Source organism: Corvus kubaryi, unplaced genomic scaffold (genome assembly GCF_017639235.1).
Source record: "Corvus kubaryi isolate FWS band 111438036 unplaced genomic scaffold, C.kubaryi_AGA036_p1.0 37241, whole genome shotgun sequence".
Taxonomy (NCBI): domain Eukaryota; kingdom Metazoa; phylum Chordata; class Aves; order Passeriformes; family Corvidae; genus Corvus; species Corvus kubaryi.
The window spans coordinates 1,460,344-1,484,970 of record NW_024581071.1 but is presented as its reverse complement, the minus strand read 5'-3'; the positions used below and the strand labels follow the sequence as shown (position 1 = coordinate 1,484,970).

General features: G+C 45.5%; 1 protein-coding gene across 2 annotated transcripts in view; it reads left to right on the top strand.

Moving 5' to 3' along the window:
- The window catches only part of AP3D1 (adaptor related protein complex 3 subunit delta 1), a 43,386-nt gene extending 19,070 nt beyond the window's left edge, over nt 1-24,316 (top strand). Inside the window, exons 7-33 of one of the 2 annotated variants that reach the window (XM_042023342.1) lie at nt 85-224; nt 487-560; nt 2,310-2,359; nt 3,890-3,939; nt 4,333-4,381; nt 5,155-5,300; nt 6,040-6,188; nt 6,274-6,504; nt 7,948-8,179; nt 8,572-8,717; nt 8,843-8,984; nt 9,729-9,800; nt 10,550-10,625; nt 11,400-11,599; nt 12,257-12,330; nt 13,525-13,548; nt 14,598-14,808; nt 16,035-16,097; nt 16,708-16,806; nt 17,547-17,696; nt 17,820-17,867; nt 18,213-18,402; nt 19,446-19,534; nt 20,524-20,609; nt 20,951-21,072; nt 21,801-21,880; nt 22,043-24,316. In XM_042023342.1, coding sequence (XP_041879276.1) covers nt 85-224; nt 487-560; nt 2,310-2,359; nt 3,890-3,939; nt 4,333-4,381; nt 5,155-5,300; nt 6,040-6,188; nt 6,274-6,504; nt 7,948-8,179; nt 8,572-8,717; nt 8,843-8,984; nt 9,729-9,800; nt 10,550-10,625; nt 11,400-11,599; nt 12,257-12,330; nt 13,525-13,548; nt 14,598-14,808; nt 16,035-16,097; nt 16,708-16,806; nt 17,547-17,696; nt 17,820-17,867; nt 18,213-18,402; nt 19,446-19,534; nt 20,524-20,609; nt 20,951-21,072; nt 21,801-21,880; nt 22,043-22,138 — 3,089 coding nt within the window. In that variant the 3' untranslated portion in view covers nt 22,139-24,316. The remainder of the gene's footprint in view (nt 1-84; nt 225-486; nt 561-2,309; nt 2,360-3,889; nt 3,940-4,332; nt 4,382-5,154; nt 5,301-6,039; nt 6,189-6,273; nt 6,505-7,947; nt 8,180-8,571; nt 8,718-8,842; nt 8,985-9,728; nt 9,801-10,549; nt 10,626-11,399; nt 11,600-12,256; nt 12,331-13,524; nt 13,549-14,597; nt 14,809-16,034; nt 16,098-16,707; nt 16,807-17,546; nt 17,697-17,819; nt 17,868-18,212; nt 18,403-19,445; nt 19,535-20,523; nt 20,610-20,950; nt 21,073-21,800; nt 21,881-22,042) is intronic. The other variant, XM_042023343.1, reaches the window with a different exon arrangement.
- The last annotated feature ends 311 nt before the right edge of the window (nt 24,317-24,627 follow it).

Sequence of the window (24,627 nt, the reverse complement as noted above, 5' to 3'; positions counted from 1 at the left end):
TTGCTATGGGGGTTCTGCACCAGAAACTTCAATTACAGTGAAGGCATTGATGGGATTTGTGCTTTTCCCACTTGTTTTCCCCAGGTGTGCAGTCTGCTGCAGTAAATGTTATTTGTGAGCTGGCCCGACGCAATCCCAAAAATTACCTTTCCCTTGCTCCGCTCTTCTTCAAGTTGATGACGTCATCAACCAATAATTGGGTTCTCATTAAAATTATAAAACTGGCAAGTATTCTGCTTTTTGTTTAGAGAATTAGGGTTCTCATTAAATTACCTTGGTTGTGAGAATGGATTTCTTGCTGGAAGGCACAGTTACCATTCAATCTGAATAAAAAGAAACCGGGAATATCTTCTAATGTTTGTGAATGTAACCAAAGAGAAAAATATGTTAATATAGCTTGGTTTAAGTACAGTGAGCTGTAATTTACATAATGTTTTGAAGGTGTTGAAAAGCAGTTATTAACTCACTTTTCTTCTCTTTGAGTAGTTTGGTGCTCTTACTCCATTAGAACCAAGACTGGGAAAGAAACTGATTGAGCCCCTGACCAACCTCATCCACAGGTACGTGTGACAGACCCTGCCTTGTTCAGTCAGGACTGGGGAAGGACCTGGTGGGTGGATCAATAGCTTGGGGGGGATGCATTTTTTAACAACTTCTTGACTTTCAGTATATTGGCTTCAAGTATCAAAAAATAATCTCACATCAGGATTGTTTCTGAAAAACCTGAGGTAAAATACCTTAAAGGAAAGTTTCTGGGTGTCTGACTGTCAGCATGAATTCCTCCAAAGAGTGCATGAAAATTGGGGCAATTTGCTTTCCTTTCACTGCATTTCAAGCCAGAGATGACTGTGGAGGACGTATAAAAACTCTGGCTTACAAAAGGCTCAGCTGTGTATTTGCCTCTCCTGTTCACCTCACACATTTGATTCCTGACTTTTGGGAGTGCCTTACCCACCAAAGCAGTGTGACAAGGAATATATTAAAGTCCTTTCTCATACATTTGGCAGCTCAGATGTGTTTTGAAAGAGGTTCTTGTAATATATATGTTCTAAATGTAGATTAAATAAAGTAGAAGATATTTCCTTGTCCCTTGTTAATGCTGGTTTGTGGTGGTGTAGTGGTTCTAATTCTGAACTGAAATCAGGAAATAGATGCGTTGGAGGGAATACTTGGATTCTCCCAGTTCTGAAGAGGAAGTGTGATCTTATACAGGAGTTGTTGAGTGAAAAAGTTTTTCTTTTCATATGACAGAGCAAGGTTTTAAGCAGATTTCTCTGTAGCCTTGAGAGCAGCTCTAGCCAAGTGATTTCTGTCCATCCTCGTATTCCTTTAAGGCAGACCAGCTCAGAGCAGACCAGCATCCAGGTGACAACCTGCAGGGAGTTGTCAGCAGTAACAAATAGATACAACCCACCAGAAAAAGCAGGAAGATGGACAATCCTACCTCCTGTCCCCAGCTCCCACTTTGGTAATTCTTAGCTGTGAGGTCTGGATCCTCTTTGGCTTGGTCTCCATTCAGTCATTTTGGATCTCATAATGAGTCACAGCACCCTGAGCTGTCCCAGCAAGTGCCCAGGGAGCAGAAGTGTTGGTCTTGGTTCTCAGCATCCCATAGTGGCCTTCAGGGCATTGCTCTGCTGCTGCCTCTGGAGCTGTGCTCCTTCCCTGTGTACCCTGCACTTGGAGCCTGTTCCTTTGGGGCTTGGGAGGTTCCCTGTTTCCCTCTTGTATAGATCAGGCTTTGTGAGGATCTCTGCAGTCCTCAGAACTGCACTGTCTTGTGTGTTCAGCTGGCAAAAGCAGCCTTGAATTTGAGATTTGGGGGAAATCAGACTTTGGAAATGGGTAGCTGACTTCCAGGGATGGGAAGTGTGTTCCTGCCTCCCAAGGCTCTGCTGCTGGGGCGTGACTCATTCGCTTGGAGAGAGACTCAAGCTTCTCCATCTGCCTTGTCATGAATTTTTGACCTTGGGCAGAGGATTTAATTTGATTCTTGGACAAGATTGCTTCAGTATTCTGTGACTGGTGCTGGAGTTTGAGTAACCACTTCCTTCCTCATTCCTTGTGTCACAGTGCTCTTGCTTGCTGCTTTTCCAGGAAGATTTTTGGGGTTTTAGACATTTGTTTAAAAATTCCTCCCCCCAACAGTTTTTGAGTGAGAATAATTTCATCTGTTTGAAGGGATATGGAGCAGAATATTGACAATTTCTTGTGACGTTCAAGGTGCTAACTAGCTCTGAAATACTGCTGACAACTCTTCAAAATGTGCTGGTTTATTCCTTATTTAATATACTTGATTTCTGTTTCAGCACCTCAGCCATGTCTCTCTTATATGAATGTGTGAACACAGTAATAGCAGGTGAGAACTGCAACTTGGAACCTAGAAAAAAAACGTGATGAACTTTGTCATCAACTAACACCATCTGTAAACCTTTTTTCTTTAACTTAATGGATTTTTTAATAGAATAAGTCTCCTGGCAAACTTTGTGTCACTGTGGGGCTGAAATCCTTTGTTGTCAGTGAGTGAGGCACAGTCCCTCCAGCTGTGTTGTTTGCTGAAGGCTGAAACCAAGCACAGACAATGAGATTATTTATGTGCAAGCTCCTAAATGTTGCTACAACTACAAAATTTACCAGCAGCAATAGAATTAAAACAAGAGTGATGTCTCTTTGCCAAGTTTTCTTATGTGATGATGGATCAGATTTTTTTTTTTTTTTAAATTTTGCAACTTTGCAGCTTAAAAGTGGGGTGTAATTCCTTAGAGGAGGCAGTTGGAATTACTGATTGGCAGTTTCAGTTTCTGGGGAGGGGATATGAACTCCGTAACTGGGAGGGTGAGAGAAAACAAAGGCAAAAAGGGATAACACAGTATTGCAGCTCAGGCTCGGCACTTTTCCTATCAGAGTGTGGAGCAGAGGGTTATTGACATTCACAGATTGTCTGTCTGTCTCCTGAGGGTACTTTGGATAATGGTGCAGAACTTGCTGTGCTGGGTCAGTTCAGAGAGGGAAGAGAGATCTGTCACTCACTATGTATTCCTTCATTCCCTCAGGGAAATGAGGTGTCATGATGGGAGGGAAAATAACACGGAGGGTAATTCCATTGTGGATGAGAGAGGCCTTCACTGAGATCCAGTGGGGTCATCCCGTGGGTAGAGGAGTAATTCACCCACCCAGGTCACCTCAGGGCTGGTGATGTCAGACTCAGAGCCAGCAAATGAGCCCTGAAACACCAGAGGAGCACCTGGCACCTGCCAGCTCTGGAGGTGACAGTGTCCAGCACAGCTTCCCTGCAGGGACAGAGGGCAGCACGTGGCACCTGCTCAGGCACAGCTGGGCTTGGCTTGGCTGTGCTGTGCCAGCAGCAGTTACCAAGGTGAGCCCACCTTTTCTGCAGTGGGGCTGTGTGCTGCCAGAGCTTTCAAATGTCCCATATAATCAACAGTGGCTGGCTTGTTTAAAGCTCCAGTCTAATCACGTTGAACTCTGGGATCTGTTGCTGCATCCCATTGCATTAGGAAAGTGCACAATTAAAAATTCAGCTGTACAGTAGCTGCTGATGTATTTACAGCCCTGACTGCTACCTGATGTCAGTGAAATAAACCTTAGTGAGAGCAAAGAAGAGCAGCTTTGACCTGGCTGTTCCAGCTGTTTCCACCTTTACACTCATTTTTCCGGCCCTCTTATTATTACTGTTACGGTATATGAAACTATAAGTTCATGTCACAACCTTCTCTCCTCCCTTCAGACCCCCAAAAATCCAAGCAAACAGACAAACAATAATCTGGCACCTTTCCCTGAGAGCTGAGCTAGGTGTGGACTGTCAGGTGGTGTTACAGTCACTCACAGCACAGAAATACTGACTGGAATTTGTGCTTCTGTGTTTCAGTTCTGATCTCTCTGTCCTCGGGGATGCCCAACCACAGCGCCAGCATCCAGGTGCGACCCTGGGCTTGGGGGTTGCTTGTTCTGCTCTGCTGTGGGATCCCAAGGGCCAGGGAAAATGGGATTGTGTTCCTCTGCCAGAAGTTACAGCTACTGAAGTGCTCTTCTTGTGCAATCCTGCAGACTGAAGCATTTCCTATAGAAATTCTCCTACTTATTTCACTCCAAAACGTAGAGTTTGAGAGTTTTCCCAACTTTTATTCATTTCCTGCTATCAATACAGTCACACAGAAGTTCCTTTTGTTTGGAAATCTGTTAATGCAACAAAACCCTCTCACCTGGAGACCTCAAGTCTTGGTCAGATACTTCCTTGTGTATTGAGTAAACTTCATGAGGACTTACTTTAATTAAGACCTGTAATAAACATGGTGTGGTCTTTTTTTCCAGCTTTGTGTTCAGAAGTTGAGGATATTGATAGAAGATTCTGACCAGAACTGTAAGTATGGTACTTGTCTTCATGAAGCTGTTGGCTCCCAAGCACTGGGGAGATGCTGCAGCAGCCTCAGAGGGATTGCAGTGTCTGGTGTGCTGTAAACAATTGCTGGGGGGTTAATATGGAAATAATTTTTGATGGCAAGCACTTCTTTATAATAATATTTTTTAAAACAAATGACAGCAATTATTACTGCTGTTTGTGGTCTTGTAAATCTAAAACAGTTCTTTCCATGCTCTGGGATTTCCCTTTTTATAGACTGGCTGCTTGGAAAGCAGTGATAGCTATTTTCAGCAGCGTGAGCATAATAGTAAAATGCAAGAGTGTTGACTTACTTTAGTCACTACAAAGAATACTGGGAAATTTTTCTTTTGTGCAGCTCTTTTTTCCTTCCTTCTCAATTTTTCCCCTTGAGAACAGGACTGTTACACACCAATCTTCAGTGCTTTTAAAGCTGTGTTTACCTCAGGATGCCTGTTCTCAGATCCCAGCGTTTCTATTTATCAAATACATATTTTTGAATCAATGATAAAGCTTGAGGTGCAGGAAGAGCCTAATGAGGGTTATGTATGTAATTACTTGTCTTTCTATGGGATTATGAAATTAAAGACCGTCGTCTGTGATGCATCCTTCTCAAAAATGCTTTTCTTCATCACAGATTTTTATTCAAGTGTTTCAATACCAAGTGCTTCTACTGAAACCAGCTTTAAGATTTCATGCTCAGCACAAAGCAGTGTTTCTATATTTGGAAAGAAGTTTTATTTTGTCTTTCACAGTGAAGTACCTGGGACTGCTGGCTATGTCCAAAATCCTGAAAACACACCCTAAGTCAGTTCAGTCTCACAAGGATCTCATTCTCCAATGTTTGGATGACAAAGATGAGTCCATCCGACTCAGAGCTTTAGATCTCCTCTATGGCATGGTATGTTCCTACATTTATTTCCTCTCCAGCTCCCCTGACCCTTTAGGTAGGTGATGTTTAAGGAAAACGTGCAACTTTCTCTGCCAGAAAGCAGAGCAGAGACTTTTGATAACAACTCCACAGCAGACTTTTGATAACAATTCCCATATCTTTTCTGGCACTTAGGACAAGTAAAATATGTGGCTCAGCATGAGTGCTTTAAAAAATCTGATTCAGACTGGGAGGAGTTTCTCAGTTCAGGCCCTGTTGGAAATCACCCATTTTGAAATCCATTCCACTGGATGTTAATGACTCCTAAATTGTTTCCTTTATAAGCAGAAATGTTTTGAACTCTTAAACTTTGTAATCTGGCAGTAGAAAATTCACTTTCTCTTGGATTTTTGTACTGCTGATAGTAATACTGATCCTCAGCTCTCCCACAGCCGAGGTCTTCACAGAATCAACTGGGTTGGAAAAAACCTTTGAGATGATCAAATCCCAGCCTATGACCTAACACCACTTGTCAGCCAGGCCATGGCACTAAGTGCCATATCCAGTCTTTTCTTAAGCACCTTGTATACTTGTGCTGGCTCTTTAACAAGAACATTGAATAGTATTAAACAGGTTCATTTTTGGATTGGGGCCTACAGGGGTGGTTCTGGTTTCTTGTTAACATGATATGGGTCCAGCAAAGAGCCAGCAGCTGCTTGACTGGAACTGTATAGGAAAGTGGCTGGACCCTTCACCACCTCTTTAACAGGTCTCCAAGAAGAACTTGATGGAGATTGTGAAGAAACTGATGATTCACGTGGATAAAGCCGAAGGGACGACGTACCGAGATGAGCTGCTGACCAAAATCATAGACATCTGCAGCCAGTCCAACTATCAGTACATCACAAACTTTGAATGGTCAGTGCTTTCAGCTGCCAGCTTGGAGCTCATCACAGAGGCAATGCAGGATTGTCCTCTGATACCCACCCATCCCTTTCTGTAGGTACATAAGCATCCTGGTGGAGCTGACCCGGCTGGAGGGCACGAGGCACGGGCACCTGATCGCAGCCCAGATGTTGGATGTGGCCATCAGAGTGAAAGCCATCCGGAAGTTCGCGGTGTCCCAGATGGCCATGCTGCTGGACAACGCCCACCTCATCGCCAGCAACACCCAGAGGAACGGCATCTGTGAGGTGCTCTATGCTGCTGCCTGGATCTGTGGGGAGTTCTCCGAGTAAGTAAGAGCCTGGTGTGCTGTGAGCGGCAGCTTTTGGGCAGAGACTTTGGTCACTGAAGTGTGTTTTTGAGGGAAGGGTGGTTAATGCCACCAAAGTGATTGTTTTTCTCTTGCTCCTTCACACCATCAACTCATCAGCTCTTTCTAGCCAAGACATTTTTAACTCTCTGGTCATTTTTCCTGTCTCACCAGCCTTGCCCACTCATGCAGGAAGCCATAGTAGTGAATCATAGAATCCCAGAATATTCTGAGTCAGAAGGGACCCTCAGGGATCATCGAGTTTTAACTCCTGGCCCTGCACAGACACCCCAACAACCCCAGCCTGGGCATCCCTGAGAGCGCTGTCCAAACGCTCCTGCAGCTCTGGCAGCCTCGGGGCCAGGCCCATTCCCTGGGGAGCCTGGGCAGTGCCCAGCAGCCTCGGGGGGAAGAACCTTTCCCTGAGCTCCATGCCCAGCCCTGACCCAGCTCCAGCCGTTCCCTGGGCTCCTGTCCCTGTCCCAGAGCAGAGCTCAGCCCCTGCCCCTCCGCCTCCCCTCGGGAGGAGCTGCAGCCCCCAGGAGCCTCCCCTCAGTCTCCTCTGCTGCAGCTGAACGAGCCAAGTGCCCTCAGCCGCTCCTCAGACCCTTCCCCAGCTCCGTGTCCCTCCTTTGGACACTCTCCAACAGCTTTGGATCCTTCTGATCTTGTAGGTATAAGCTATTAGATCTTAAGATGTTGAAGGAACTCCTTAATCACTAAGGTCCACCCCCATTTATATTTTCGGGAGCATGTTCGATCACCATGTTTGAATTAGTTCTTTCTCTTCTCCCTGTTTTGCCCCTGTTAAAAGGTTTTTGCAGAGCCCCATCTTCCTGGAATTAAAAGTTGTCATCTTTTTGCTGAAAATTTTTTGGTACCCACAGTAGCACAGTTTTTAATGTTCTTGTACCAACACAGTTTTTTAGCTTCGACAGATGTTTCTGTGTCTTGTTTGTGCAGATACAGCTGTTCCCCAGCTTTTATTCTGGTAGATTGGACAGGTGTGGTACTGTAGTTTCCTCTTACTCCAGCTGGTTTGGTGTCCCCTTATAACTGCCACTCTGAACACTGGCTCCAGTTTAAAGTCACACTCTAGGTGTGATATTGAGGGAATGCTGGTACAGCTCAGACCTTCATTTTCTTTAAAAAGTTGTACAAAGAAAGCTGCAGATGAAGAAGTAAGAGAATATGCTCCTCTTTTCCAGCGTGATCACATTTTTACTTAGAAACAACTTTAGCTTTTAGTTTAGTTCAGTAACTTTTTTGTGCATCTTCCATTTAGTTGTGAGCAGACAATTTTGAGTAAGAACATAAGATTTGTTAAAACAAAGTGCTGTGATCTGTATTCCTTTGTGTATTAAGCATTGCCTGCTGGATTTTATTTTTGCTGCCTTTCATCTGTGCACTCTGTCCTTACAGACACCTCGAGGAAGCAAACCAAACCCTAGAAGCAATGTTGAGGCCTAAAGTTACAACCCTGCCAGGCCACATCCAGGCTGTTTACGTGCAGAACATGGTGAAGCTCTACGCATCCATCCTGCAGCAGAAGGAGCAGGCTGGGGAAAAGGAAGCAGCTCAGGAAATTACACAGCTGATGATCGAGCGCCTGCCTCAGTTTGTGCAGAGTGCAGATCTGGAGGTTCAGGAGAGGGTAAGAGAACAAAATGACTTTGGGATTTATCATGGGAAGTCTTGGAGCAGGTCTGTGGTTCTGTGTGGTCATGCATGTTTTCTATAAGCTGTTATCAGTGACAAGGCCCAGATCTTACTGCAGTTTGATGCCATCTCTGAAGGCTGCCAGCAAGATCTTCACTCAAAACAATTTAATTTAAAAATCATTCAGGCACATAAGGGCACGAAAATGACCCAGCTGAAAGAGAGGCTTAATATGGACTTCTTACATTTGCTCCAAATCTGCAGTTTATGCTGCTTCTCTTAATTTCCTTAATGGAGTAAAACACTTACCTTCTGCTGACTTCAGTTGATTTGTTTGGTTCAGCTTGTTAAATATTACTCTGAAACTACTTCTGCATTTGTTTTTAGGCTTCTTGCATCTTGCAGCTAATAAAATACATTCAGAAGCTACAAGTAAAAGAAGTTCCTGTAGCTGAGGAAGTGATAGCCCTGTTTGCTGGTGAGCTGAACCCTGTGGCTCCTAAAGCACAGAAGAAAGTCCCTGTTCCTGAGGGGTAAAGTTCCTTCTCTCTCCCAAACCCTTATTTAAACTTTAAATAATAAAGCAAAGTATATGATGAGACCCTGAAATTCTCAGGGGTACTGAGTCAAGCTGTTTGTTTGCTGCAATTCTTCCTAGCCTGGACCTCGATGCCTGGATCAATGAGCCTCCATCAGACAGTGAGTCTGAAGATGAAAAGCCCAAAACAATATTTCATGAGGAGGAACAAAGGCATTCCAGACACAGACAGCCAGAAATAGATGAGGAGGAACTGGCCAGAGTGAGTGAATGCTAAAATGTTTTTCCCTACATAATTCAGTAGTAATCTAAGTGGTGCTGAAGCAGTGGGGGCTGTTGTGGATTCTTCACGTAGCCAGGGAGCCCTTCTGCTCTCCATAGCTCAGGGAAGCTGATCATTGATGTGAGCTGATGCTCGTGGACTTCAGCAGCTCCTGTGAATGGCTGTAACATGACTGTTCTCAGCAGTGATCCCGTCTTTCCTGCCTCTGACCTCTTTGGTTTCACAGAGAGAACTTGGTGTTACACAAATCTTCACTTCTTCCTCTCCCTGCAGAAATGAAAACAGAACTGTTCCAATTGCCATCAAAGTGATCTCTGGGAAGTTATCATCTCCAGTCTGTAATTAAAAAGCAAAGAAAGTGTTCTAAGGAATATTATAGTATCATGTACAATAGCTTGGGTTGGAAGGGACCTTAAAGCTCATCTCATTCCACCCCTGCCATGGGCAGGGACACCTTCCACTGTCCCAGGCTGCTCCAAGCCCCATCCAACCTGGCCTTGGACACTTCAGGGCTGGGAATTACTAATGGTACTTGCAGTTCTCTCCTAGTATGTCTGGTAACTCAGAACTGCTTTGTCACACACAAGCTGCTCTGCTCTAGTCTTTTCACAGTAGTTATGTATTGTTCCAAAAATGCAGGGAGATTTTGTTTTGCACTTTGGTGTCTTTTATCTCTTTGCTTACAAACAAACATTGTAACTGCAAATCCTGTTTTGCTTTTAGCGTCGAGAAGCCCGGAAACAAGAACAGGCAAACAACCCATTTTATATTAAAAGCTCTCCTTCCCCTCAGAAGGTGAGTCTGAATTGCAGTATCTCACTGGCCTCTGCTGTCACTGTGTGAAGGCTCCCTGAGTGTCAGAGCTTCAGCCTCCTCTGGGCCATTCTGGTATTTCCCCTGCAGTTCTGACTACTTTATAATGTGTGTGGACTGGAGTGGCTGCCTACAACTGTTCTTGTAACTCCTGTTTGTGTTGAGAATCTCCTGAGTGACCTGATACCCCCAGAGCAGCCTGTGAGTCTGTGCAGTTTGTCCCAGCCCTGGGTGATGGCAACATTCGCATCCCCAGGCACTTTGCTCAGAGCCCTGCAGAGGTGGGTGACTCTGGAACACACACTGTGTTTTGTGGATCAAAAAGTTGCTGTGGTTTCTGAACACCTTTTTCAGGGAAAGCACTTCCTTTATTCCCTCTGTATCCGAAGGACTGCCCCATGTTCCTCACCTCCAATCTCCAACTTTATCTTCTGAAGTGGCAAGTTATTAGCAATAAAACACAAACCAAAAATTCTTCAGAGAGCTGCAGTAATTCTTCAGGGCAGTAGTGGGGTTAAAAAACTGTAGCTAAGAGTAGGGCCCTTCATAATAGTTATCAACTGGCTTTAAAACACACACTGCTACCTCACAGGATTAGTAACAAGCTGTTCCATTCCTATCCTGTAAAATGTTCACTTAATGTATTGAACTGCTTGATGGTTTGTAATGTGTCTATTTACAGACATTTGTGCTGGTGGTGCTCAGAACATAACAAATCTTTCTTTTCCCAGCGATACCAAGACACTCCAGGGGTGGAACATATTCCTGTGGTCCAGATCGACCTTTCTGTCCCATTAAAAGTTCCAGGTAAACACAGCTAATCTTCAAAAATAATTAAAGAAATTCAGTTAAGCAAAAGCCATAATTCCTTCTTAGGAATTCCACCTGAGGTTTTGAAGGGCAAGGAACACGCTTTCATTAGAGTCTTAAATATATCTCCTTAATTAACGTTTGAAAATACTACTTTGCACTCTGAGTTCCTTTCAAGATAATATTAGAAATAATTCTGTGATTAGGAATATCGTGCAGCTAGGTCTGTAATGTGTAGAGTAACCACTGTTCTGTGTGGCAACATATCTTGGAGGTCTGATGGAGGTGATCAGTAGACATTAAATAGAATCTAATGGTAGAGATACTATTTGAGTATCTTGTTTCAATTATCAAAAGGTAGTTGTGTATCTAAGGTGTGGTTGGATACAGCGCTGAGAAGCTGTTGATACAGTGCCTTACATTGCAAGGGGTGAGTTCTAAGGGCACATATTTAAGGTTTTTTCCTAAAGTTGTCAGTACAGCAGCAATGTCACCAATTCTCCTTAAAATTTCATTGTTTGGATGCTCCTTGTAATGCAGTTAATGCAGCCAAGAATCAGGGAGCAGGATTGAGCTCTGTCCTGTTTCTGGAGAGATGGAGTGGACAGCAAAGCTGTTGCTTGAGGGGCTGTGTGAGAGGTGATGTGGAAGCACAGGGAGCTGTGGATCTGGCTGGCTTGGGAAGCTGAAAGCAGGGCTCCTTCCTGACATGGTGTTTCAGTGCTCAGTCCAAGTGCCCTGTACCTGAAAGCAGCCTGGCTTTCCCCACAGGAATGCCCATGTCAGACCAGTACGTGAAACTGGAAGAAGAGCGAAGGCATAAACAGAAACTGGAGAAAGACAAGAAAAAGAAAAAACAGAAAAAGGAGAAGAGAGGGAAGCACCATCGCCACAACTCCCTGCACACAGAGAGTGAGGAGGACATTGCTCCAGCTCACCACGTCGACATCATCACGGAGGAGATGCCAGAGGTCAGTTCCTGTGCTTGGGGTCTGGGATTTATGTGTGCAGCTCTTGAGAGATTTTTGCCCCCACAACTGCAGCCAGTCCGCAGTGTGGCAGTTCCAGAGCTGTGGTGTCTTGCAGAGCTGTTTCACAAGTGACTCAGATGATCCCAGGCTGTTCTTTGCAGGGAAAGAAATTACTGTCTTTTTTTCCCACAAAAAGACAAAAATTGCCACTGAAGCTATTAAAAAAAATCAAAACCAATGAAACAATGTTCATCTCTGCTGTAAAAGTAACACTGTCCAAATAGCATTTATTATGCTCTGCTGCTTCACTTTGACAGTAACTTGCTGTCTAGTCAGCAGCTTTGCAGCTGATGATAATTAATTGCAGATGCTAATGATGTCATCTGCATTTGTTTCTAAAATTTCCTTTAATCAAAACTGAACAGCAGCAATTCAAATCCTGCAGTTTATGAAGAAGGGGTTTCTGTTCTAAATTAATCTTGTAACTGGATGCTGCATTGAAGTGCATTGTTCCTGTAACTTACTGTGCCTGACTGCAGCTGGCCTGGTCCAGGCCTCACAGGCTCAAAAAAATTTAATTTGGGTGGTGTTAAGCTTGAGTTTGAAAATTGCCAGTGGTTTGCTTCCTCAGTGGATGTCTCTTTATCTGTCCTGCAGAATGCTTTGCCCAGTGATGAAGATGATAAAGATCCCAATGATCCCTATAAGGCACTTGACATAGATCTGGATAAGTAAGTGGCAGTTCTGTGTGTGAGTTCACTGGGGTGGTATCGGGAATGCCTGAGGGCAGGGCTGGGACTGAGCAGGCAAAGGCACTGCAGGCCATAGGGGAAAAGGCTGAAGTCTCTCCCCATGGCTTGGCTGAAACCTCAGGTGCTCATCCAGCTTGGGCTCCCTCTGCAGCTTGGATGATGAAATGTCAACCCCTGAGTATGGGAGAGGTTTGGGAAGGGCAGGGGAGTCATTAGATGTGGTGTGACTGAGGGAGTCTGGAAGCACAGGCAGTGTCCCTGGATCAGGTGTGGGCTACTCTGAGGTTTGGGTGTCCCACTGTGTCTGCCATGACCTGTGTTGGCACTGAGTGTGACCTGTGTCCGTCTGTCCCCCTCAGAACCTCTGTGTTCATGGCAAGCCTGTGCTGTGATCACTGACCAGTAACACCCAGGCTGTCCCACCCCATTGCCCTGTGGCCCTTCAGTGTGGTCCCACTGTTGTAAAGTGTTGTTCTGACATGACTGAGTGAGCTGCACGTCCCACCTGTGACCAGGCTGGTCCCCACCCAGCTGCTGGGGCTGTTCCAGTGCCAGCACCTTGAGCCCCTGCGTCCACATGACCGTGAGCACTGGGCTGTTCAGTATTGCACATGGAGATTGGTTTGGATTTTTTTTTAGTTGCTGTTTTACGAAATCACCATGCTAAAAAATAATTGCTGATTTATGGTCCAGGGATGCCTCCTGTAAAGTTTGGAAAACTCTGCAGGCCCATGTGGCTGTGTGTAGGATCTCTGCCTTCCTCTGCTACTTGAGAGTTTGTGCCTTTCTTTGTAGTTCCAAATTTGTAGGGCTTTGGCCCCTCAGTACCTTGTGAAAAAGTGTTATAGCACTTTTAAAAAGTGAATAAAACAATTTTTCTGAAAAACGTCCTTTTTTCATGAGCCAGTCAAAGTCTGCAGGGACAAATATGTAAAAGGAAATTAATTTCTGACTGTAGCCCCTGGATTTGCATGGTGATCCTCACCAGCATTGGGCACACCCAGCAGAGCAGGTCCTAGGTGCTCCAGGAGGCATCCAGGACTGTTGGATTGTTCCATCCATTCCCTCCCCTGTGCCATGAGTGCTGTGCTCTCCTGTCATGGTTTCTCATGTCTGTGTCCTCTCTCTTTCCTTCTGTGCTTGCACTGCTCTGTCTGTCACGCTCACACGCAGTCTGGTTTCAGGGAAGCCTTCCAGGTAAGAATATCTCCTCAGTGTTGACCTTTGTCAGGTTGGATGATTTTGGACAGTGTAAGTCCTTGAAGGGTGGTGGAACTGTTGACATCAGTGACCCTTGTGTTTGTGTGAGTCTGTTTTGTCACTGGCTTTCAGCACCAATGCTGTTCCTGTACAGGTGTATCTGAAATAGTAAAAGATGAGGCCTGTTTGCTGTTCAATCTTCCATTAGTGTGTCTGAAAGTGAAAAATTAATTGGTTCTGGTTCTTAATGCGATATAAGCAAAAACACTGAGGCAGTTGAGGCCATTAGAAATCTTCCTGAACTGGTGTTTCAGGTGCAAACGTGAAAATTAACATTAAATAAAAGCTAAGAAATAGAAAAAGATGCAGTTGGTGAAATTCTTGCTGATTTTTGAAAATGTTTGACAAGAATGAGAGAAATTTTTGTGGTGTTTTTTTTTCTCCAAGTAGTAGATTTAGGATACAGTGTAAATATGAACTGCTATTGGTGCTTTCTGGAAGCAGGTGTCTGAAGTTACATTTAACTTCTAAAATGTGATAGTAGAGTAGAAATTCATAGTGCAAACTTCCAAAATAAAAATTACTTAGAATAATTCCCAGTTGGAGCGACCTGTTCATCAAGAGCAACAAACCCCACACCCTTCAAGGGCTGTTGAAGCCATGCTGGCATTCCACTGCTCGAATTTCCACTCTGTTGGAAATGCTGTTCCACATCCTTGCTTTTCCTTGGAGAGGGATTCCATGGAAACGCAGCATAACCCTACATGGAGCTGTTCTTCTGGGGGTGTTACTCAGCCTGCAAGCCTCTAGCTGGCACCTCTAAGGGTTAAACAGCAAGACCTTGGCTCTCAGTCACCTTCCAGTTGTTTCCTCTGACTCCTGACCCACAAGGGCAATATCTGCAGTTGCATAAATAAACTCCAGGTACAGAGCTGATTTCAGGTTTGGGGGCCCAGCTCCCTAAAAACAAAGCACACCTTGTCTTGGACAGATCATCTGGCTGAGGGAGGCTGGTTGCAGGGAGTAATGGGCTCCTTCTTTTCAAGACCCTTAGCAGACAGCGAGAAGCTGCCAGTGCAGAGACACAGGAATGTTGAGACCCTGAAGTCACCAGACTCAGAAGTTCCCCTAGTAGAGAAGAAGAGCAAGAAACCCAAAAAGAAGGAAAAGAAACATAAAGAAAAAGAGAGAGATAAAGGAAAGAAGAAAGAGAAAGAGAAAAAGGTGGTACAGGAGGAGGAAGAAGAAGGAAAAAAGGTAATTCTCCCAGACTTGTGTTATTTTAGCTACTGCTGTTATTTATTGCTGAGTTCAGTTTGTTGCTAAGGAACAGTCACATTTGACAGTTCAAACAGCTGAATGCATTCAACCTTTACTCCCTTAAATTTTTACAACTGTAGCAGCAGGTATTTAAAGATTTCTGTTAATAAAAATAACATTTACTTACCCTCATAAGTTAGCAGAATTCAGCTTACTGCAGCCTACACAGCAGATCTGCCAGAGCTCACATGGAAGCTGAGTTTGCTGATATTTTGTCTGTTCTCCAAGTGGGGAACTCCTTAGCAAAATATCTGGAACTCATGTTGTGAGTGTCATTTGTTGTGCGTCCTGTCTCCCCTGTACTTGAGAACCTTTCAGTTATAAACCCTGCCAGTAGCTGTCAGTTACTCTCAGGATTTGAAGTGTCCTCCTGTTAACCCCCCTGCAGAGCTGCACCTTCCCTCTGCACTGCACCCCTTGGAATGCCCGGGATACCCTGGTGTGGGGGTGCTGGGCAGCTGCTGGCAGCTGGGCCCGGCTTTGGAAGTGCTCAAAGACTAAAGTGAAGCTTCTTGGTGTGTTTGCTCCTAAATGTGTCACAGCATCTGTGCATGAGGAGCATTCTGGAGTGCTGCATTGCCATGGGAACTTAAGGTTTTGATTTAATTGTTGTAGAGTCACAGAATCCCAGAATGGTTTGGCTTGAAAGGGACCTCAAAGCCCATCCAGTGCCACCCCTGCCATGGGCAGGGACACCTCCCACTGTCCCAGGCTGCTCCAAGCCCCAATGTCCAGCCTGGCCTTGGGCACTGCCAGGGATCCAGGGGCAGCCCCAGCTGCTCTGGGCACCCTGTGCCAGGGCCTGCCCACCCTCACAGGGAACAATTCCTTCCCAAGATCTCATCCAGCCCTGCCCTCTGGCACTGGGAAGCCATTCCCTGGGTCCTGGCCCTCCATGCCTTGTCCCCAGTCCCTCTGCAGCTCTCCTGGAGCCTCTTTAGGCCCTGCAAGGGGCTCTGAGCTCTCCCTGGAGCCTTCTCCTCTCCAGGTGAGCACCCCCAGCTCTCTCAGTCTTTCCTCATAGGACAGATGTTCCAGCCCTGGGGTCTTTATGTTTTGGTTTTCTTTTGTTGTTGTTGTTGGGAGGGGTTGGGGTTTTTATTTGATTTTTAAGAAAGATATGAAGCCAATGATAATGGTGGTTTTTTTCTCCTAAAATTCAGGGAGAAGACTTGGATTTCTGGCTCTCCACTGCTCCACCAGCTGCTCCCACTCCCCAGCCACAGGTAGGAAACTTCTCTGGGTACTTATTGCCTGCAGGCTGTGCAGGAGCGCTGTGTCATGCTGCAGCACAGAGGGGGAACATCAGCTTCATCTCTTCAACTTCCTGCTGGGGAGCAGGAATATTGTGTCTGCCCAGTTCATAGAAACCGTAGTGGAAGAACTTGAGGCTCATTCTGTGCAGATCAAGGAATAGAAATAGAGATACAGATGCAGCTCCAGGCTTGGTTGATTTTGTTATTGATGGGTATAATGTAACACAGTTGTATGGTTTTATTTCCCAGTATGAGATAGACTCTAGCAGCATTAATAGACATGAGAGACAGAGTGTGAAAGAAAAATTCTCATGAATTTTGATGGGAAATTCAAGAGGAAGAGACAAGGAATATAAGGGGATGGATTCCTTGGAGGAAATCTTTTGAATCGTGTCCTCAGGTGATTGTATTTGCTGGGTTTCGGAGGCATAAAATGAAAGCCTTGATACCATGTTAGCCTGGTGTTGTTTCTGGAATAACAGTTGTGAGGAGTTGTCACTGTCGAGTTTCTTTTGCTGTGGGATTGGGTTGTTCCAGCTGCTTTCCATCAGTATCATAATCATCCTGCTCATCTCCTCAGAGTGAGCCTGGAATGGGCACTGCTGTGGTGGCTGAACCTCAAGAGGTAAAAACAGAAGAAAGGGAAGAGCAAGATGAGGAGGAGGAAGATGAAGGAAAGGTAAGTGGGTTAAATTAAGAGGAAATTGCCTCAAGTTGCACCAGGAGAGGTTTAGATGAAAAGACTGGAAAAGATTGTCAGGCTTTGGAACAGGCTGCCCAGGGCAGTGGTGAAGTCACTGTCTCTGGAAGTGTTAAAAAAACCTGTGGATGTGGCACTTGAGGACATGGTTTTGAGGTGGATGTGGTGGTGCTGGGCTGATGGTTGGACCTGATGATCTTAAAGATCTTTTCCAACCTTCACAATTCTCTGGTTCTATGAAGTTGCTGTCACCCTTCAGCCCTATGCTCCTGCTGCCTCAAATTCCTTAAAAAGCAGCACACAGCAATTACCAACAGCATCTGTTCAGTGCAGTGACCACCTGCAAATGTTGCATCCTTGAGGAGCTATAAACACCTCGTGGTGAGAGGTTGGGTTGTTCCTGAGCCAAGGACAGGTCCCAGTTAAAGCTGAGCTTCCAAACAGCTGAAGAGATTCAGCCTTGTGCTGTTCCCAGGCTGCTTTGGGATAAGGTATTGGCAGCTGGTGCAGAGCAGGGTTTACTGGGACTCCACACGCAATTACTTTTGGGATTTAAGGAATGGTAGTTCTGGTTTGGGTTCTGCAGTAAAGGGAAACTTTGCTCAGCCCAGGAAGTGCAGAGAGCGAGAGTCTGGAGTTGGAAGTGTGGTAAAGGGATCATGGCTAGAAATCGAGGGTTTCTTTAAGGGTTTGTTGTAGTTTCTTGTTCTTCTTGGTAGAAATCCTCCAAGCATAAGAAGAAAAAGCACAAGAAAGAGAAAGAAGAGAAATCAAAGGATAAAAAGAAATCCAAAAAGAAGAGCCATCATGGCGAGGAGGAGCCCCCAGAGTCAGTGCAGAATGGGACCCTAGAGGATGAGCCACTACCGGTGAGTAGCTGTGCCCAGGCCTGGGGATAAGGCAGAGCTCAACTGGTTGGGAGGGAGGACAGTGATGGCCCTTTTCAGAGCCATCAGTTCTAGTGTGACTGGGATTTCTCGCTTGTTTTTCAGCCCATGTCCAGTTATCGCTTCCTTGCTGAAAACCCGTACATTAAAATGGTGAGTTTGGGGTGTTCTGTTCCAAATGTTGTCTCTCTGTGTTCCCTAAGAGAGGGGGTACCCTGGGGATGGTGTAGTGACTTTACGTAGCCATCACATAACTGAGGAACTGTTTAAATCCCAGGGGGTAGAACTGTAACCAAGCTCCATTTCCTTTCCTTTGGGTGTCCCACTTTAATTTCTAAGTTGATATTTTCCCAGTCCTTAGCTGATCATCAGTGTGTTTTCATAATCCTCTAGCTACACCAAATTACCTCCCTTTTGAACCTGGTTTTATCCCCATGCTGTGTTCTGTTCCTTGAAGTTTCTGACTCTTTCCTGTGACATTTTTCCCTTAATTTGCAGACCTATGATATTCAAGGAAACCTCCAGAATGACAGCCAAGTTACTGTGTCTGTTATCTTCGAGAACAAAAGCACTAGCTTCCTTAAGAGCATGGAACTGAATGTCCTGGACTCTCTCAACACTAAAATGCTCCGACCGGAAGGATCATCAGTACACGATGGGATACCTGTGCCCTTCCAGCTCCCCCCTGGTATGCACAGCTTTGCACAGGGCTCTCGGAGTGTGGCTGGCCCTGCACTGCCCTCCTGTGGGAAGAGCTGCTTGAACTTCTTGCTGTTTTCCAGAAAAACATCTCTGGGTGTTCCTGGGCTTTCCCACAGTTCCTTGGAGAAGATAAGCCTTCTCCCAGTATTGCTGTAATGCAGGTGGTTCTGCACAGCAAGAGCAAAGCTTTAATCTAGGGCTGGGAGTCCAAATGTCTGAGTTCCTTTTCCAGGTGCCTGCAGGCTGGCACACCTTTGACTACAGGAATCCAAAATTCATTATATGTTTGCTGTGAGATTTAAAATGAAACAAGGTGATAGGTTTGTGAAGAGTTAGAATCCACTCTGGATTTATTCTGGAGCTCTTGTCCCGCCGTTTGAGCGGCAGAGGCCTTATGCAGTGAAGGTTTGTGATAAGCATGTGTAAGGAGGGGAGCTGAGCCCTCCAGAAGTATTAAGCACAGAAATGAAGGACAATGGTTTTGTACAGAGCACAGTAGTACAGCCAGATCAGTGAACTTCCCTGAATTTCACTTCACCAAGGAGTTAATTTGAATCCTGAAACAGCTCACAGAGGGCTGCAGTGGCCTCAGGGTGCATTTCAATCCCCCATGAAGAGCAGTGGAGTATTTGATTTGGTTTTAAATCTGTATAAGGCAGTTCTTAACAGTCTTGTAGATTAAAAGGAAAACATAGAAACATTAGAATTCAAATTAGCTCTGAAAGCTACTCTGAAATGTTTATAATATAATTTCCAGTTATCCAAATAGTTAAATATGTGACACTGTGACACTTTGCCCAGGCACTTGCTCAATAACCTCCACCAAATGCCAGCTCCCGTTGCTGCTTCTGAGAGACCCAAGTGCTGTAACACTGTTGACTCACCACAGCAATTGTGTGTAGAACTCTCTTCCAACTCAAAGAACTTGGTTCAAAAATAGTCTGCACATACGTCAGTTTATTCTAACCATTACTTAGATCTGAAAACCATGTTGTGACCTGACTTTTCCCTCTCCTCTCTTCACACTAGGAATCTCTAATGAAGCCCAGTTTGTGTTTACACTTCAGAGTATTGTTATGGCTCAGAAGTTAAAAGGAACACTGTCCTTTATAGTCAAAGTAAGTGCAGCTCTCAACTGCCTCTGCTTCCCTTGGAACTGCATCAGGGAGCTGGACTCGGGTGGGAAGCTCTGCTCTCGAGCTTTTTTTAGGCATCATTTCATCCCTGCTGCACCAGCCCATTCTGTGAGGAACATTTTCACATGACATCTTGTGCAAAGAGTGCCCTCAGTCCTGCGTAAGCAAGTCCTAGATTGTCATTCCTGGCAGTGTGTGAGCAAGGCAGTCTGAACATGTGCCACATTGTCAGCTAGAAAATCACACTGAGCTGCTGGGGAGGGGAGGGATGGAACCAGGCTCTGCTCCTTCCGATCTCAGTTTTCCAGGGACTGGTTGGACACTGCAGCCTGGTACAAGGCTGGAAAACAAAAATAAGAATTGGATGCAGTTATTAAGAGTGCAAACCTGGACCAAGAGCGAGGTCAGTGGAAGGCATTGTTTAGCAAGTATTGAGCTGGATAAGACTGTGTGGGTTTCTGATGTTGTTTCAGTACAGTTATTGATGAAAGAGCTGCGTGAACAGCTCGAAGGAAATGAATGGAGACAGTTGTGGCTATTCCTGAGTCAGCCATTATCTCTATTTTAAGGGTTTCTTAAAAATAGCTTGCTAGTCCTATTTTTGTACCTAAGAATCTTGGAACTATTAATTTATTATTTTGCTCAGGAAATAACAAGCTGTAAAACCACATCTCCAAGTGTTAATTTAAACTCAGTCTGCTCAGTTGATTTCAGTAGAGTGCTGGCAGAGCTGCAGCCCATTGTGTCCCTTACCTGTTCGAGGTGTACGTATCAACCCAGCTGCCCAAATCTTTGAGTGGGCAGATGTGGTGGTGGGATTGTTCTCAGACTGATCTTCAGGCCTGGCTAGGCTGTTTCAGAGGGAACTGAGCCCCAAGCTCCTCGTTGGTGCCTGTGTGGTGGGTGGGGGTGGCTCCTCCTCTTGCTGCCCCAGGGCTCCCACTCACCTCCTCTCCTTTGCCCCGTTGCAGAATGATGAAGGTTCAACCCATGAAAAACTAGATTTCAAATTGCACTTCAGTTGCGCTTCATACTTGATCACGACACCTTGCTACAGGTGAGTGCCTGTGCTGTCCCTGGCAGGCTGAGCTCTGCCTGCTCCTGAGGGCTTGGGCAGTGTCTCTGTGAGGGGTAAATGTTCAAATATGTCCAGTGACCTATTTCAAGTGGTGCTGCAGAAGGAGCTCTGTGCCCTGTGGGCTGGCAGAGGCAGCGCTGGTTGAGGGCACAAGCTGCTGCAGTGGACTCTGGAGTGTGGTTTCCGTATTTGCTGTAAACCCATTTTCCTAGAGCTTGGTAGCACTTAAGCCTCTGTACCCTGACGTGCTTCGTAGGGCTGATGGGACAGATTTCACTTGCATTTCTAATAAAACATTTGCTTTCCTTCCTGTTCTGCAGTGATGCTTTTGCCAAGCTCCTAGAGTCTGGAGATCTGCACATGAGTTCTATTAAAGTAGATGGAATTAGCATTTCTTTTCAACATCTACTGGCAAAGATCTGTTTTCATCATCATTTTTCAGGTGAGTCTTCCTTGATGCAGAACCTTCTGCAGAATTCCATATTCTAAAATCTCTGCTGTGCTTGGTGAGCACAACACTCCATGGGCTCAGCAATCACAGGAGCAGCCGATAGCCAGATTAAATACATTTGGGAGAGTTTTCTCCAGTTTTGCAACACTCAAAGCATGCAGTGTTCTTCAAAATGAATTCTCCTTGTGTCCCTGTGGAATTCCTGCAGCCCAGTGAGGCATGTGACAGGTATCGTGGGAGCAGCTGGTGGGGAGTTCAGGCTGTAACTGTTCTCTGGAGGGGTGGGTTTGATCTGCAGGGCTTCAGCCTCCTTCCCCAGTGCTTCATTTCAGTGAGGGAGAGCCCCAGCTATTCAGGTTTGGGTTTATTAATTAAAACACAAGCACTGGCTGAAGCAAAACAACCGGCTGTTTCATCATGCTCTGGTGTTTGCATTAGACATTGCCTCACTGGAAGTATTTCTGGGGAAGAAATCTACATTCTGAGCAGTGTTTTTGCCACAGAACGTTTGTGGCTTAGGAGACAAATGACTCACCTCATTATTGTGAAATGTCCCAGAGAGAAGCCAGGAGGAGCCAGGCACATCTTAACCCTGACTTCCTCCTCCCCTCTGTAGAAGCCTCTGTTCCTCGAGGCCAGGCAGAGCAGTGGCTGCTCTCGGGAAGCAAGGCTTGAATTAGAATTGAATTGAATTAAATGAAGTTGCTGTTTCTCTGCAGTTGTGGAACGCGTTGATTCGTGTGCATCCATGTACAGCCGTTCTATCCAAGGCCATCACGTCTGCCTACTGGTAAAAAAGGTGAGAGCATTGTAACCCCTGAGAGAAGCTAAACCTGGAGCCTTCCCGGCCTTCCTCTACTTCTTTCCAGTCCCTGACCAGGAACAACTTTATCCCCACTTGGAAGAGGAGCTAATGGATTTTTCTCTTTTTTTTTTTTTTTTTTTTTTTTTCCTTTCCAAGGGAGAGAACTCTGTATCCATAGATGGAAAATGTAATGATTCTACCCTGCTTAGCAACTTGTTGGATGAGATGAAAGAGACATTGTCCAAGTGCTGAATATTCCTTATAAAATACTCCAACGACAAGAACTACACCCAACGTGTAAAGACGAGCAGACCCAAGTGTTAAGTTTCTCCCTCGTACGCATGTACTACCCTGGGGCACGTGCTTTCAGTTAACTCCACCATTGGTTGCAGTTTAGACATTTTAAGGCTGTATGTTACCTTTTTGTTTTCAGAACTTTTTACAAACTGTGGTGTTAACCCTTTCTAGCCCAAAGAGATCCTGGTGACATGACTGGAGGAGGGAGGGGAGGAGGGAGGGAGGGAGGGGCGGGCACTATTTATTCAGCAGCTCATGATGATCCCATGACCTTCATCTGCGTGGGATGGGGACTGAGCAGGACTTTATCAACAGTAGCACAGTTTGTTGCTTGTGCTTATGCCAGGGAAGGTTGACTTAATCCTTAGCCATGAAATATGTCTTCAGGGCTGCTGTAGTTGATGTATATTTCTAGCAGAGGCTGGTGCTGGACCAGAAGGCCTCTTTTTTTGATTTTTTTTTATATATATATGATTTATTATTATTATTATCTCAAGATCTATTGTGATCAGCATATAAACATCCTCCATCTCCTTGAGCTAATCCAAAGGAGCCCTGCGAGAACTGGGATGTTTGAGTTTCTGTTTATAGTAGTTGCCTTGAGCCTTAACCTTCTTTTAGTGACAGCTGGAAGAGTCAAGTGTGGAAGCATGAAACGGGCTGAAAGTGTTACTGTTTGGGTCTGTGCTCCCCTCGACTGCCCTACACATGGAGTCTGTCAGGCCTCTCCCCTTTGAGCTGTCTCTGCTGATGTGTTTTATGAGTCCACTTCAATTTCACATTCCTGAACAGTTAAGCTGTAGCAAGAAACTGGAAATCCAAAGGGGTCTGTTCCTGCTTTTTTATCCTTCCGCTCACCAGCTGAGGTTGACCATTACCAGGTTAGAGAAACAGCAATGGGTGCAGCCCCTTGTGTGCAGCTACATGCCCTCCCTCTGTGCTCTGAAACCAGCAGGGTCATTCTGCCTCAGTGTCCCCTCAGTGTCCCTCGGCCCTGCCCTTGCAGTGAGAGCAGATTTGGCAGCACAAGTGCCCCTGGGTCCCTGTGGCAGAGCCCTCCCTGCCGGGGTGCAGGAGAGAGGGATGGACTGGGAGCCCCTCTCCCTGCCAGGGTACAGGAGGGGAAGTGGGTGAGGAGCCCCTGTCCCAGATGCAGGAAGGAGGAGGGATGAGGATCCCCTCTCCCTGCCAGGGTGCAGGAGAGAGGGGTCGCAAGGAGCTGCTCTCCCTGCCCCAGGGTGCAGGATGGGGAGGGGGCTAAGGAGCTGCAGATTTGGGACTGTAGCAGTTGCTTTAGAGGGAAGAGGGGAGGGTCTGGGAAGTGAAGCCCATTCTGCACTGTTGGAATCTTGTGGAGTCACCAACAGGACAGGGATGTCCCAGTGTCCTGCAGAGATGCTCAGTGGATGTCCCTCTCCAACATCCCCTGTTTTCAACTTATTTTTTATTCCCCCCACTCCATTTCTTTCCTGGCCGTTCCACACCCAGCAAGCAAAACTCCATGGAACGGTTTTGCTTTGAGGCACAAGTCAGGAGCAGTTGGCTGCTCCAAAAAAGTGCCCAGGGAGGAGCTGGCTGGGTCTGCACGTCTCCAGCACCACCACCACTCCTAAAACACTGACCCCCTACGCAGGGAGCAGGATGAAGCGTTGATCTTATCCCTTGGGTGATGTCCTGTACTTTACGCGTGTCTTGTGCTCTTTACACTCTTCCCACAGGAGGTATTTTGGCAAAGGCTCTGCTCTGGTGCTCTGGGTTCCTTGCCAGGCCCAGCTCCGTGTCCGACCGCGCTGCCAGGACGTGGAGGGTTTGGTTTTGGTCAGCCTCCCTTGGTTAGCCAGTTGTGTATTAGAAACTGAACATATTAAAATTGTCTTAAAGGATAATGTTCCTCAATTAGTGTTTGGGTTTTTTAATTCATGGATGAAAACTGTCACTTTAGCATGTAGAGTCTCTTACAGAATCCTGTGCAGTGATTCTAGAATTTTGAAACTGTATGATGTGTTACATTCACAAATTTATTTGCTATCAACATTCCCTGAAAAAAAAAAAAAAAGAAAAAACAACATACCACAAGCTGCTGTAATGATTTTGTGTCAAGATGATCCAATAAACTTTCAAAACAAAGTTAAATTTTTGGCTTTGTAAATGGTCCTTTCATAAGACCCTTTCAGTGTGGCTGGACCCAAAACCAAGGTATGGATTTATCATGCCTGAACAATGTATCTTCAGTGGACCTAAGAGGAATCTCCTTCCAAAAGGAGGTAGGGAATTCCTAACACCGCCCCTTTGAAAGGCAGCTCTGCAGCAGCAGCTGTCCCTACCACTGAAATTACAGGAAAAAATAATTCAGACTATCTCAGTTAAATCTCTTTATTTTTTGGATCACAGTTGCAGCTAAAATCCATCACTTAGAAAAATGGAAGCTCAGGTCTGAATGAGGC